At 48.5% G+C, this 14,959-nt stretch overlaps 1 protein-coding gene across 7 annotated transcripts in view; it reads right to left on the bottom strand.

Moving 5' to 3' along the window:
• Positions 1-14,959, bottom strand: part of Ext2 (exostosin glycosyltransferase 2) — a 164,559-nt gene that overhangs the window by 134,361 nt on the left and 15,239 nt on the right. For 6 of the 7 annotated variants that reach the window (XM_052726267.1, XM_052726271.1, XM_052726266.1 and 3 more), the window contains 3 exons: positions 11,621-11,737; positions 2,427-2,622; positions 142-281 (listed from right to left, as the gene is read on the bottom strand). In XM_052726267.1, the coding sequence (XP_052582227.1) occupies positions 142-281; positions 2,427-2,622; positions 11,621-11,737 (453 nt within the window). The remainder of the gene's footprint in view (positions 1-141; positions 282-2,426; positions 2,623-11,620; positions 11,738-14,959) is intronic. The other variant, XM_052726270.1, reaches the window with a different exon arrangement.

Consider the following 14,959-nt stretch of genomic DNA (forward strand, 5'->3'; position numbering starts at 1 on the left):
GTGTCAGGTATATTGATCTTATCTTCCACCCTCACGTTCTTCGGCACCTCAAAGCTGGGTATGCATCACAGTGGTCCAAGAGGCTTTCCTTTCCAACACTGGCCAAGCCACCAGCTACAGTTCACTAGACAGTACACCCACCTCTTCCAGTCCAGAACTTCGGAGAAAGGCAGGACATAGGAGTCTGCAATGACAACCGGGACACAGCCAGCCTGTAACACATCACTCAGCACTGCCTGCCCCAGCCGAGCTCCTCGAAGGACCACACAAAAAGTAGCCTCCTACAGCAAGACAAGAGAAGGCCGAGGAATACAAAGAAGTCTCTTGATCTCTTACTTGGATCCCTGCACACTATGGCGTTCCCCCAAGGCTTAAAGCTAAGCAGTACCGAGGCATCTAGAAACTGCTAGAGGGCCTCACACCTGTGAAACAGGAAATGCCCAGCGGGCTGCGGGGTTTCCCACCTTCGTTCTTCAGTGCAACCCACACGCCACCATGGCTGGCGCTCTGCACATGTTGAGAGCCAGAATCGCAGGCTTCCTCACCTGACCACGTGAGGTCCTGAGACCGGTGTCCGTCAGTGCCAATGAACCGTGTACACATACATGGCATGTGGTGTCAACGGGACAGGCCCTCTAGAGGAGCCTCATAAGGAAGGTCTGAACTTCTGTTCTTCAGTCCCTAAGGCCCTAGCATTGTCTGCCTACAGAAGGTGGTCACTAAAGGTACACAGAGCCTTTAGGAGGCATTGAAATGATAGGTTCCAGAGACAAGAAGTCCAGCGAAAACGAACTCTCAAAAAATCTCTTCCTCGTTCTCTCTCTCTCACACCTCTCAATGTGGGGAACGCTGGGAAAACGGAGGATGCCCAGAGGAAGGGCAGGTGCCGTGGGCACCGCACCCCAGTGAGATCCCAATTCTCTTACTCCTGGTTTCCCTGCTTCTGTCTCTTCAGGAGGAAACAAAAGGATTAAAAAAGAAAACATGACCTCATCTTTAAAGTCAGGGGAAAAAAGGCAGGCAAAGTGGTTTGTATCTATAATCTCAGTATTTGGGAAGGTGAGGCAGGAGAAGAGTGAGTTTAAAGTCAACCTGGGCTATACAATGAAACCCTGTTTTTTAAAAAAAATCCTGTTCCTCCCTTATCCCCCTACACAAAATAAATGCAATTTTAAAAAAGAAAATTACATCTTAAAACTGACTCCTGAATCACATGAATGTACTAGTGAGATGGCTCAGCCCGTAAAGACGCTGTTCCCAGGCCTGACGACCTGAGTTTGATCCCAGGGACCCACAGGGGAGATGGAGCAAACCAACTCCAACAAAGTTGTCCTCTGACCTCCACACACTGTACTGTGTGGCATGTGCAAGTGTGCACATACATGCAACACACACGTACATACACGTGCAAACTAAACAAGCTAATAAAAATGTTGTTTAAAAATAAATAACATTATAGAAAAAGGAAGGTCAGGAAAAACATGAGAAAGTCAATCTCCTAAACGTCTCTGGATTCGATACAGGAGAGAAGCTGCTGAGGAGGTGGGATGCTCATGGTGCCTGGGCTGCAGCCACAGCCAGATGTGGACACACGCAGATAGTTCTTCCTGTCCAGACAAAGGTTACTATAAACACTGCTGCATCTCCACCATTATTAGCCAGAAACTCCAGAGGAAGACAGCACTTCTCGAGAGAGTATTTTAACAATCTCAGGATGCACTGGTTCTCTGGAGATTTTTTAAAAAATAAATAAATATGTAAACGCATAAAAATGACCTCACCTCCTTGATAGTTCTTGTTGAACTAACCTGTCTCAATTTTAAATGGTTAAGTGAGCAAGGCTCTGATTCTCCCTTCTTAGCACCCCATAACCTGGAATGTCAAATAATCTGCCTATAAACAGTCCCCCAAGGGCCACTTTGCCTTGTGGTTATGGAGGAACACACCCATGATGGAATGATGGGTATGGTATGGGTGACAAAATACCCCAAAGCCAGAGCAATAAGAACAGGCCTGAGTGCTCAGGGACAGCCAACTGGGGCCCTATGGGCTGTCATGGCTTAGAGAAGTGACCGGCCACCTTACAGAAGGTCACTTCTCTGGACCAGCCCGGGAAGACAGGGGTAAAAGCAAGATACATCTGTGTGTTTTGTCTATACAGCTTCTTAGAAATCTGGAGGATTTTTGTTTCTGAAGTATAATGAGTATCTGAAAAGATTATTAACCTTTATGGATCAAGTCGCCCCACACAACATAAACACACCATCCACTCAAGTCCCCAGTGGTGTACACCTCCAGGAAGGAGCTGCATCTTCTCTTGGGTACTACCTCAGTTACTTAGAGAAAACAGCTCCTGGTACTGGGGTCACTTTCACTCCACGGCAGCAACCCGCCCCGAGCTTAGCAGGGTCTTGAGTGGCACTCACCTGCAGCACCTGGGGGTAATCGAAGGCCTGGTGCTGGTGGCAGCGCTTGCGGACGGAAAGGACCCCCTCCGAGAGATTGGTGCATTTGTCCAGGACCAACACTGACTCTCTGTGTTTGGCCTGGAGGGCTTCCAGTTCCTCTCTGTACTCAGGATGGATGGCCATCTGAGACGACAGCAGGAAGTACCGCCGTGGACTATGGGGGGGGGGGGGGAGAAAAGGTCACCTGGGGTCAGTCACTGGTCAGTCAGGTCACACAAAGCTTAACACTGAACCTCTAGCTGGGGTCGGGGATTTAGCTCATTGGTAGAGCCCTTGCCTAGCAAGCTCAAGGCCCTGGGTTTGGTCCTCAGCGCCAAAAGAAAAAAAAAAAGTGTTGAACTTCTAGCAACAGGTCAGTCTCAACATCCACCACTTATTTTTAAAATTATACTGAGTGAGTCACATTACTAGATATTAAAAAACATTACATACTATATAAAAACAAGGTATGACTCACTTGTATTCTGAAATATGAAGCCATAAAATTCTTATTTAGGCAAATCTCTTCTTATTCTATTTTTTCTTTTTGCTGTTTTACTTGGTTTTGACACAGGGTCTCTCTATGTAATCTTGGCTAGTCTGGAACTCGCTCTGAAGACCAGGCTGGCCTCAATCTCATAGATATCCACCTACCTCTGCCTCCTGGGTGCTGGAATTAAAGGTGTATGCATGCCACTATGTCCAACAGAAACTGTTCTAATATTGTGAAGAAATGCTCATGGCATGCTAAGCCTGCAGAGTGTGCTGTAAACACAGATGTGTATAAACAGAGAAAACAGGCTGACCACTTGAACAGAACAACAAAACCTTATCCTTTATTAAACCTGAGTCTGCGGTCTGAGGAGAAACTGAACACTGACTGCATCCTTCAAACAGGGAGAGAAGGAGTCCCCATGATGGGCTGCCGTGTCAAACAGCACCCCTAAGCTATGTAGGGACTCTGGGACACGTCTCCATTCCCAAGACCATATGGGCAGGAAAGGAATCTAAAAACCAGAAACAGGGGTGGGGGGTGGGGGTGGGGTGGTAACTATCCTTACCACATCACAGAACACATCTCAACACGCATGGCAAGTATCCAGAAAGAAAACCAAATAAAGACATCAAAGGTCCAGTGTTATGCAGGTCTCCAAAGACGCAAAACTGTGAGCATGGGGACACATGTTACATGTCCCACATACTCAGGAGGCTGAGGCAGGACGTGACCAATCATGGGGCTTCAAGCTCATCAATAGATTAGTCCATGTATAGATTTATAATTTATGAATTATACAGTAAGATTATTTAGTGGGTAAAGGTGCTTGCTACCAAGCCGGATGACCTGAGCTCAGTCCCTGGTACCCGAGTGGTGGAAAGAGAGAACTAACTCTCATTAATGTCCTCTTATTGCGGCATGTGCACTGTGGCACACACATGTGCACACACAGAGATACACACACACAAATAAACACACAAAAGTTAATCATTTGATGGGTTCCTAGAAGGTTATGGAAATTTCGGGGGGTGGGGGTGGACTCCATTGGATGAAGCATGAGGTTGGGGTGTGCTTGAAGCATGTGTTCTGTCTCTGGCCCTTCCTCTTTCTTCAAGCTTTCCTGGCTGCTATGGGATAAGCAGCTTTGCCCCACCATGTGCTCAAGCCGCCATGTTGTCCTGATTGGGCCAAGTGTGAACTGAAGCCTCTGGAATCATGAGCTGCCCTCTCCAAAGACTGGACAGTGAGAACAGCTGTAAAGGCTGCTGTCTAGGAGATGTCTGCCTGAAAGGCAGGACTCCTACATACAGTACAGAGCAGGTAGGACACGGGGAAGGGGGTCTGTAGGCCAGGGGATCGCTGCCATTGAGAAAATTCATATAAGTCAGGTTCTGAGACAATGAACACCCCACCCCTGCTTACCCTGAAAAGCAGGGCAGGGCTACATACATCCTACTCAAACTGGTAAAACCAGGGAACACTAGGGCTGTGTGTTTTGCACACTGGCTCATAAAGCCTACAGTCCTGTGACTGTGTCTGTTCTAACCGTTGAGAGCCTTAGCCAGATACCCACAGCCAAAGAACACGCTCTGCAACTTAGGTTACCCTCCCAGAGCACAAACCTTCAGATCCAAAGCCCACTTCAGTTGCATGAAGACATACAGAACAGATAATCACAATGTCTAGACACTGAGGATCATGGGAGCCAGAAGGGAGCTGCAGCTATGGAAGGCCAAAACCAGAATGGCCCTGCAGTGCTGGATGGAGCTGGAGCCAAGTGTGGTAATACACACTGGTAATCCCCGTACCAAGGAGCTAAGGCAGAGAGGTGGCATGTTTGAGGCCAGCCTGAACTACACAGTAAGAACCTTGTCTCAAAGGTATATAAATATGGGGCTGGAGGGCAGAGGGGCCCAGGCAGTGGCCCATACAAGCACGAGGGCCTGGGCTCAACCCCCAAGCATCACTACGTGATAGCACATGCCTACACTCCCAGAGTTGGGGAGGTCAAGACAAGAGGCTCCCTGGGGCTTGCTGGCGAGCCAGGCAAGCATAATGCCTCCAGGTCAGTGAGAGAGTCCTCAAAGGAGGCGGACATCATTCTTGAGGATGATACCCAAGCACCCCTCTGGCACACACGCACACGGGTGCATGCACGCCCATACTCACACAAACACACATACACATGCACAGAGTTATACAGATTCAGAAGTAAACAGATGTTAGTGTGTGGTTCTCAAAGGAACCTGAGCAGAGAGAGTCAGGGTGGATTTCACTGTTCACCTGTTCAGAAGCTGTCAGGCCCACTAGAGCTCCGCTCACTGGGCCTACCTACCCCCTAGGCCTGCCAAGTACAAGTGTGCAGACGTGAACAGGACTCTAAGCAGGCTCCCCTGCCTGCATGTTGGCTCTCATCAGACAGCTGATGGACTATGCCCACTTTTTAGTTTTAACCAAGCAAAAATTTCAGGTAGATTTGTTTTTCTTCCGAGGGCTCATATTAGCTATGACTCTCACGTTTCCTCCCAGCACACACACACACACACACACACACACACACACACACACACACACACACACACACACCCCGATCGTGCTGAGAACTTGATGTCTCCCTCAAACTTTTACCAGGGTTGGAAACTCCTGATTTAGCTCCGTTTAGAGGGAAAATGGTAAGAATTCCAGCCAGGCCCACCACGGCTGTGAGAAGCAGCTATCAATAGTAACAACTCTGAGCTTCCCATTGGAAAAGCACCGGGAGGGCTTTAAAATAAAAAGGGAAACAGCATTGCTATGCTGGGCAGCAGCCCTCCCGAGACGTGGGAATTCCCCGAGAAACACCTCTCACAGAGGGCAGGACCCACATGCTGTCGCCAGGGCACCCTCCCTGTCTTCCCTGGGGCCCTGAGAGGCTAATGAGGTCAAAGCCTGTTTTCACCTTTAGTCTCTGGAGGGCAGGAGAGGGGTGTCTTTTATAGAAGTAACATTCCACTGTAAGCACAACTTCGAGGTGGCCACGGAGGAAGGGCCCTGTCCCACGAGCCCTTGGCCTTTGGGGGCTATCATGAAGACAGTGGGGTCTCTCACAGGTTATTGAACCACAAAATTTTAAAACTAATTGCAACCTCAAGTGATCTTCAACTCCATGCAGTCATACATAAAAATCAGAAAGATCAAATTACTAGAAAAATACCACAGACAACAGTTTAAATCTCTGAAGTCAGGCATCTGAGTGGTCTCCGGCACTTCAGTGCCTGTCCATCTTTGGGCTTCAGTGTTCTCATCCCTGGGTTAAATCTGGAGGGAATGAGAGTCCTAAGCCAACAGAGCAGCGGCTGGATTAGGACACGGGGCAGATCACAGTGAGTTTAGGGAAGGTGTAGCAAGCAGACAGGCCCAGAGGCATGGACGCCCAGCAGACCAGTCCTCACACACTCACTGCTTGACCCAACGTTTCTCATGTTTCTCAGCTGCACCCTGATGACGTCTGGGGCCATCCACTCCCTGTTGTGGTGGCCGTCCTGTGCAGAGGGGGTTAGCGTGGCAGGCCTGCTGCTCTCCTGTGGAAGTTTTCACTACTGGCTTCTTGACTGGCGTCTGGGAACTGGTAAGAGAGGTTCACTGTGCCCAAAGCATGCAAACAGGACAGTCCATGCCAGGCAGGGCCAGCCTACCTCATGCTATATCAATGCGTCAAACTGAAGATCCTGGGTACATGACAGAGTTGCTTGCCTCACAGGAACCAACAAACCTTGGAACAGGGCGCTTGAAGCACAGCAGTTTCCCTGGCCTCTGGATTCTCTGTAAGAATTGTTTGTGAAGAGCTGGGGATCATGCAAGTGCCTGTAATCCTAGCACTGGGGAGGCAGAACTGGGAGAACTGTCAAAAGTTCAAGGCCAGCCTGGTCTATAAAGTGAGTTCCAGGCCAGCCTGAACTATAGAATAAGAGCCTCTCTTCAAAGAACCATCGGTGACATGTGTGTGGAGGGCCACACCTGTAACTCCAGCAGGGCAAAGACAGAGACAGGGAGATTATAAATTTGAGGCTTGCCTGGACTACATAGTGAGACTGTCTCAAAGAAACAAGGGCTGGGACTGTGGTGTAGGTCTGTGGCAGAATTTGTCTAGCACACACAAGGTCTTGGGTTCAATCCCAAACCCTGAGAGAAAAAAAAAAAGCAAAAAATTTCTTTAATATTTTCATTTTGATAATAAAAAAATTAGCATAGGAATAATTTTATTTTGTTCATATTTAGTGATGAATATTATTTTTTAAAATGCCTGCTGTGGTTTAAACATTCCTAACAAAATTCACAGTGAAATTTAACTCCCACTGTGAAGAATGAAGAAGGTAGAGACGTCATTGCACTGTGCTCTACGGAGGTGAGCCCTCTGGCCTTGAGGGTGGAGCCCTAACCCAGTGGGGCTGCAGCTCTGTAAAAAAAAAGAGGAAGAGACCTGGATAGGAGCATCTGTCTCACGATGTGATGCCCGGCACCACCTGGGTGCTCTGCAGAGTTCTCCCAGCAAGAAGGCCTTGCTAAGCATAGCTGCTCATCCTGAACACCCCAGCCCTTAAATAATAAGAAGAAATAAGTCTTCATGCTTTACAAACCAGTCTGCGGTACTCAGAGCAACTGAAAACAACGTGCAAGTTTCTATTTCATGAGATAATGAAAAGAAAGGGAGCCTTAAATATAAGTCACAGAAGCATATGCAAGAAACACAAAAAGGAGCATCGTATCACGTTATATTCTCTGTGCTCAGCGTATGGGGTGCTGCGGACCAAGCCCTAAAATGCCAGGCAAGCACTCAAAGTGAGCTACAGCTACAGCTACCGTGAAAAGGTGTTTAAGCTTTTGGAAATTTTCATAATAACTTTTTGGAAAACTGTGAATCATGCACTTGTATGAGATGAAGATGCAGGTGCCCATGGAGGCTAGAAGAGAGCGTCTGAGACCTGCCGCTGGAGTTACAGACAGTAACGAACTGTCCAGTGTGGGTGCTGGGAAGCAAACGTGGGTCCTCGGCAAGAGCAGTAGGCACTCTTCACCACTGAACCATCTCTCTGGACTCCATGCTTTAAAATTGTATTTAAGTTGTGTTGTATCAAAAATAATAAAATGCAATGGGATTTGAGTAGCCAGGAAAACATTGAAAATGTCACAAAGTTGGAGAACTCAGTTTACCTGCTTCAAAATTTAGTGCAGAGCTCCAGTAACTGAGCCAGAGAGGTCCTTCCGCAAGGACTGACACACGATGACAACGAGCGCAGAGAATCCAAACCTAAGCCTGTCTTTTATGGCCAGGTCCATCTCAGCACGGGTTTGAATACACAAGGGGTGCTGAGACAACTGGCGATGGACAAGCAGGAGAACGGATGCGACCCTACCTCACACGGCACACTCAAAACACATCACACACCCAACACGATAAAAACTCTTAAAAGAAAACATGCGTGTAAATCTAGCATAGGCTTGATCCGGCAATGGTCTCTCTTTTCACTGTTGACACTTACACCAAAAGTACAAGCAACCTAAGCAAAAATCAGATCTACCGGGGGCTGGGAGACATCCAGGCAGGAAAGGGCTTTCTGTGAAAGCCTGAGGCCCTGAGTCCAACACCTAGCACACACGCGGTGGCATGTACCTGCAGTCCTAGCGCCGGAGAGACCGACACGGGAACTCTAGAGGGTCACTGGCCAGCAGTGCAGTCTCCATGAACTGGTGAACTCCAGATTCAGTGAGAGACCCTGTCTCAACCACCAAGGTGGAGAGCAAATGAGGAGGGCATCTAACTTCAGCCTAGGGCCTCCAAACACATCCACAAATGCCGCTCCCCAACCCGAGACAGAGACAGACAGACACACACACACACACACACACACACACACACACACACACACACACAGAAACTGAACTTCATCAAAAGTAGAACCTTTTGTACCTCAAAGGTCACTATCAAGGAAGTGGAAAGTAGCCTACAGAACAGGAGAGAATATTTGCAAATCACATACCCAGGGAGGCCCCTATGCCTGGACTACATAAAAACTGTTAAAATTCTACAACAAGACGACAAGTCAACTTAAAATGAGCAGATACTATGAACAGGCATTTCTCCAAACAAGTCGTATAAATGGCCATAAGCACAAGAGAAAGAGAAAGACAGGCAGCGGCAGGCGGGGTCACTGGGGAAAAGCGAAGCAACAGGGATACAGTGCCCACACGTCCTAGGATGGCCAGATCTGCAGATAACGGCACAGCTCTGAAGACGAGGACTGGAAACCATACACAGCGCTGGCTGGCTGGCTGGCTGGCGCAGTGCTGTAACCTTTGGGAATGGGTCTGGTGTGTCCTCTACAAGTTACAAGAGAAATACCACATGGCTCAGCAATGCCACTCCTCGATATAAAGCCCAGGGAACTGAAAACACAAAAGCCTGCACTTGAAAGTCCACAGCAGCGTGTTCAGTACAGCTAGACATTAGAAATAATCACAGCTGCCATCCATTGGTGACTGGGTGAATCGAACATGGTGCAGACACACAATGAGACAGCCAATGAGAGAGTGCTTGAGCAAAGTGTAAAAACACACTCACTGGAGGAAGATGGACACAAAAGGCCTCACCACACTAGCATGAAGTGTCCAGAGCAGAAGCAGAGAAAGGAAAGAGGCTAGCAGACGCTGCCCTGAACAGAGATGACAAGTGACTGTTACTGACTGTATTTGGAGAGTGATAAAATGTTCTAGAACTAAGATAGCAGTATTGATGAGAATTACACAATTCTGAATAAGCAACAACACCCCCACTGCCAGGATTTTACACTTTAAAACACTGGATGTACAGTCTATGAGTTACTATCAACTTAAATGTAATGACGTCACACCCGGGAGATGCCCCCAGGAGGACTCTGTGCTGCTGTGCACAGACCACGCAGCCCTGCTTTGCCCTTTCCGAGGGTTACAGGAAAGTACCTGGAGCTGACCCGGGCTTGCCACAGGGTCCAAACATTTGTTAAAGAAATGCTGCAGATACTTCAGGGCTTGGCTGGCTCCAGGCCACGGGGGTGGAACACACACAAGAAGGCACTGTCGTACCCTAGGGAGTGTACACTGGCTTCTCAGAGTCCATACAGGCTTCTGAGTCTGGTCTGCTCAGAGAACGGGCCTAATGTTCTCAGAGTGAACAGCACCTTGAGATTCCTTTCTATCAAACTGTGAGTTGGTCTCGAGCGTCACCTGGTAGGACATTCACTCAGCTATGTATCTGGATGCTTCTCATGCAAGCAAAGGATGCTCCTATCCTCATCGTGTCTGTTTAAAACTCACTGAGCTCCCACCATGAAACAACTTCCAAATAGTCTCCAGCAAAGAAAGGGTTAGACAGAAGGCCCACCACATCCATGCAACCAGACCTTTCCCCTTATGGCACATATGAAAATATGAGCCAACTAAATGTCAAACCCACTCTGGTGGTTAAACAGCAGACCTGGCCTGTACTCCATCGCACTGACAGAATCCAAAGACCAAAGCAGACAGGCTTTCCAAGAGTCATGGTGCCACTGCACAAGTGTCACCCTAGGAGGGGAAGCCTGCAGTGGGAACATAATACAGGGGATCTGGTCCCGGGAAGAGAAACTGCGGCCCACCCTTCCCCAACTAAGCAGTTTCAAGTTGAAAAGTAAAGGATGAGCAGGGCAGGGCGTTAGACTGACAGAGATAAGGAGGAAGACTGCCAGGCAGGGCTTAGGAGATGGTTTCGTTGGTTGGCAGACTATCTGCTGCACAAGTTTTGGGACCTGAGTTTGGATCCCCAGAGACACTGTGGAAAGCCAAACATGGCAGCATGTATCTACAGCACAGCCTGGGTGGGAGGCTGAAAGATGAGAGGGATTGAAGGGCAGCGACGGGAAGATCTTCGAAGTTCACTGGCTAGTCAGCCTAGCCATATGGATGAGCTCTGGTTCAGAGAGAGACCCTGCCTCAAAAAACAAAAAGTGGACAGCAACGGAGGACAGATACCCGAGGGCCATCTTTGCCTATACACACAAATATGCACACAACACCCCCCCAACAAATACATAAATGCGTATACAACACACATAAACATGTGTACACAACACACACACACACTCACACACTCACAGATGAAGAGTTCACAGAATAACAGGGAGAGTAAAACCTGTTCTAAAAAAACTGAAGGGAAAGTTCTTTGAGAGAAGACTTGACAGGAGACAGGCCAGACACCAGACAGCTGTGACAGGCATTCAGGGAAGTGTGGCGTTACCCGGCAGGCATTGGAAGGGCAAGACCAGGCTGGATGGTAGTGAGACTAGAGTCAGGGACACAAAACAGGACATCACTTAGCATCCCAAAGGAGATGGCAGTGGGCTGATGCAGGCAGATCCAGAGGGACACTTCTCACAGGATAGACTTGTTAATTTGCTGTCTGAAGCAGGGGCAGAATGCCACAGGTTTCTAGACTGTGAACTTAGCAGACAGTCCACAAGCTTCCTACGATACTGAAAGCTATAAGAAAAGCAAGATAGGTGGGGTAGGCCAGCACACTCCTGACTCTGGCCTGAAGTAGACACCTTGATTGCCAGGGTACCCCACACCCAGCCTTGCCAGCACCCACGCTCTGTAATGGCACCCTGCCTGGGCTGAGCCACCTTACCCTGGTGCTTTCTCTGGGAGAGCCACCTCAGTTGACAGTGGGCTGAAGACAGGAATGCTGACGTCATAGCCCTGCCGGTAAGTCCAGGTAGAAAAGCCGCCACCAGCCAACAGCGCCCTGCAGAGAAAAGACTTCGGTAAACGTTGAGCAAGAAAGGTCTTCATGATAAACGCCATGGGAAGGGATGGCAATGATTGAGTCTTAATAAACACAACAGATAATATGAGAGTCCTTGTGCTTGAGAAACACTGATACAACCCTAACTCACGTGCACCACCCGGGCATCAGCTGCTTCCATCAAATAACAACAGCTTTCCTCCACTGCCTAAAGTCTTTCCTTACTTTAAAAAAATTGAAATACATTTATATTTTTTGGTGTGTGTATATAGATATGGGGTGTGTGTGTGTGTGTGTGTGTGTGTGTGTGTGTGTGTGTGTGTGTATTTGCATGTGTGCATGCACCAGAGTACATGAGTAGAGGTCGGAGGATAAGCTGTGAGAGTCTATGCTCTCCATTTACCATGTAGATTCCAGGATAGAACTCAGGTCATGAAGCTTGGTAGCAAGCCCCCCTTACCCACTGAGCTATATTGTCAGCCCCTGTGCTACCTCCTTCAGACACCACTCGCCTCCCTGGAAAGCCTTATCCTTTTTTAAATTTTTATTTTATTATTTTTTTATGTGTATGAGTGGTTTGCCTGCATGTATGCCTGCACAGGCCAGAAAGGGCATGGGATCTCCTTGGGTTAGAGTTATACAGACAGTTGGAGCAGCCACATGGGTGCTGGGAATCAAACCCAGATCCTCCGGAAGAGCAGCCCGTGTTCTTAACCACTGAGCCAGCTCTCCAGCCTCGATACTTTATTCTCGACACACCCACAGCAACAGGAGTAATGGCAGGTCTATAGGAAGACTGGGCAGTCATTTCTCACCCTCTCCTGGAATCTCACGAGACTACAGACAAGGAAAGCGGTGGTAGCCGGCAGGTATCACATCTCACACAAATCAGCCCAGACTCTCTGGTCCCTGGACCAAGCAGCTCTCCCTCTGCCCTCTCCCAGGGCTGTGTCGCTCACACAGCCTCCACCAGCTGCCACTGTCCCTCCCAGTGTGGGTCTTATTAATCCATTCTCTAGCTGGGAAAGAGGGATGGGCAATGCACTAGAGCCTCTCTTGGAGTCTGTGGGCACCAGCACGCCTTCTCCCTAGTTAGAAAACACCCACCACATGGTTTTAACTGGGTCCAGCAAGTGCCATGATGACATTGCATCAGACAACGGAAGCAGGTGTGGGTCACACCACCCTCGGCTCTCTTCTCTCCTAGGGCCCCAACCCATCCACCGAAAGCACTCTCGGGGGTGATTTTGCTAGTTGCACATACCTCGGAGTCTGCGCACAATGTCTGAACTGAGAACCACATTTTTCTTCTCAATATTGATTGCTACCAATCCCCTCCACACCCTGACGACAACTTATATTCCCTTCTAACGTGTCCAGTCTAAGTTCAGAGACGTTCAAACCACCTCTGGAAATTCCACTCTGTTTGCTTAAGCACTCTGAAACCAAGAACTGCTAAGTGGGGTAACAAGCAGACTCAGAACCTCTCCAGCTTCCTGTCTACTACTTCTAAGATGCAGTATAACTATCCTCAGTACCAACACACGCTCTGATGTTTTCCTGATTAGCATGCAACACTGAATCCATCCAGCATGAACTTGGACGGGTTCCATGGCTGTGATGGCAAGCAGACCCTGCAGGGTCCAGGGCTGCTGTGCAGACAAACAGACGTGGGTGCTATAGACAGGCACCAGGCAGCATAGGTAAGTCAGCATTGTAGGTGACTAGACTGTTACTGTCCGCCTACAGGAAGGGGCAGGGCGGGGGTTGGGGGTGGAGTTGAAGAGCATGCTTCCTTTCTCACATCAACCTTCACTGTTATTCCATTATTCTGTTGTGGCCCCAAACACGTTATTATGTTGCAGAGGCGTGGGGCAGGTGTGCAGATACGGTGGAGAGGTGTCTGAAGCAGGCCTGTGTCATGTGTACACACACACACCAACACACACATCATCATCATCATCTCTGATTGTGATCTCGAAAGAACCTTGATGGCAGGAGGTCAAACTGTCCTCAGGCCAGGCCTGTATGGAGGATCCCCCCCTATGGTGATATTTTATTTGTATTAAAATGTTATTTGTATGTTAACAAATAAAGTTGCCCGGGGGTCAGGGCTATTAGCAAGCCATAGGAAAGCAGGGCAGTGGTGGCATACGCTTGTAATCCCAGCACTTGGTAGGCAGAGCTAGGTAAGTCTCTGTGTGTTCAGGGATACAGCCATTATTGGATACACATGCCTTTAATCAATACTAATCATGGAAAACCTGGAGGCCTATACAGACAGGCCGTGATGAGGCGGTCATGTGGTTGAGTTTACAACCAATGAGAAGGCAGAACAAGAACTCTATATAAAGTCTTTATCATAGGGGTAGCTCTGGTTCGGAGAGGTAGGACCACCGCAGGAGGAAGGGTAAGGTTTTAGCTCTTAGCTCTGACCTCTTGGCTTTCTTCTTTGCATTGGTTCTGTGTTTCTTATTTAATAAGAAGGTTGGTTACATCTACACCCCCCTGCAAACCCCAGCCTCTTCAGCCCAGCTTCCCATGGCATTACAATACAGGGTGCCAGCTGCCCCCACTTCACAGGACACATGTTTCACATTGACTGCAGAGAGAACTTCTGAGCAGGACATTGTTTTCCCATCACAGATCCCCAAACTGAAGCTCAGTTCCACAAGAGATGGAGTCGAAAACTTGTGGCCAGGAAGTCTGAGTGAATGATCCTACCAATTGGCAGGCCAAGGGGTCAATAGGGAAGGTCTCCAGCATGGAGCTAGCCAGGGCTCCCTGACTCTAGGATGCCTCCTCTGCCGCCAGTGCTGAGCCTTGCTCCCACCGCCCTCCTGACTCCCACGCACACAAGGAGCTCACAGGCCGCCTCCTATTGCTGAGCATTCAGAGTGCCAAACACAGGTGCCTCGTTTATCAATTTATTTAAAGAAGTATTGTTGAGCATGTTTCAGCATGGCCCACGTCTCTAATCTCAGCACTAGGGAGGCAGAGAATGGTGAATATTTATGAGTTCGAGGCCAGCCTGGTCTCCTTAGTGAGACTCTGCTTCAAAAACAAACAAACAAACAAAACAACAATTAAAAAGAAATATTGTTGAACAGAGCATGGTGGTGTATGCCTGTAATCTCAGCTTAGAAACCTGCGGCTACAGGTTGTGAGTTTGAGGCTAGTCTGTACTACGGAGAGAGAGTGTGTGTCTCAAAAACACCACCA

Source organism: Peromyscus californicus, unplaced genomic scaffold (assembly GCF_007827085.1).
Source record: "Peromyscus californicus insignis strain IS unplaced genomic scaffold, ASM782708v3 Scaffold_7__1_contigs__length_154581171, whole genome shotgun sequence".
In the NCBI taxonomy this organism is placed as follows: domain Eukaryota; kingdom Metazoa; phylum Chordata; class Mammalia; order Rodentia; family Cricetidae; genus Peromyscus; species Peromyscus californicus.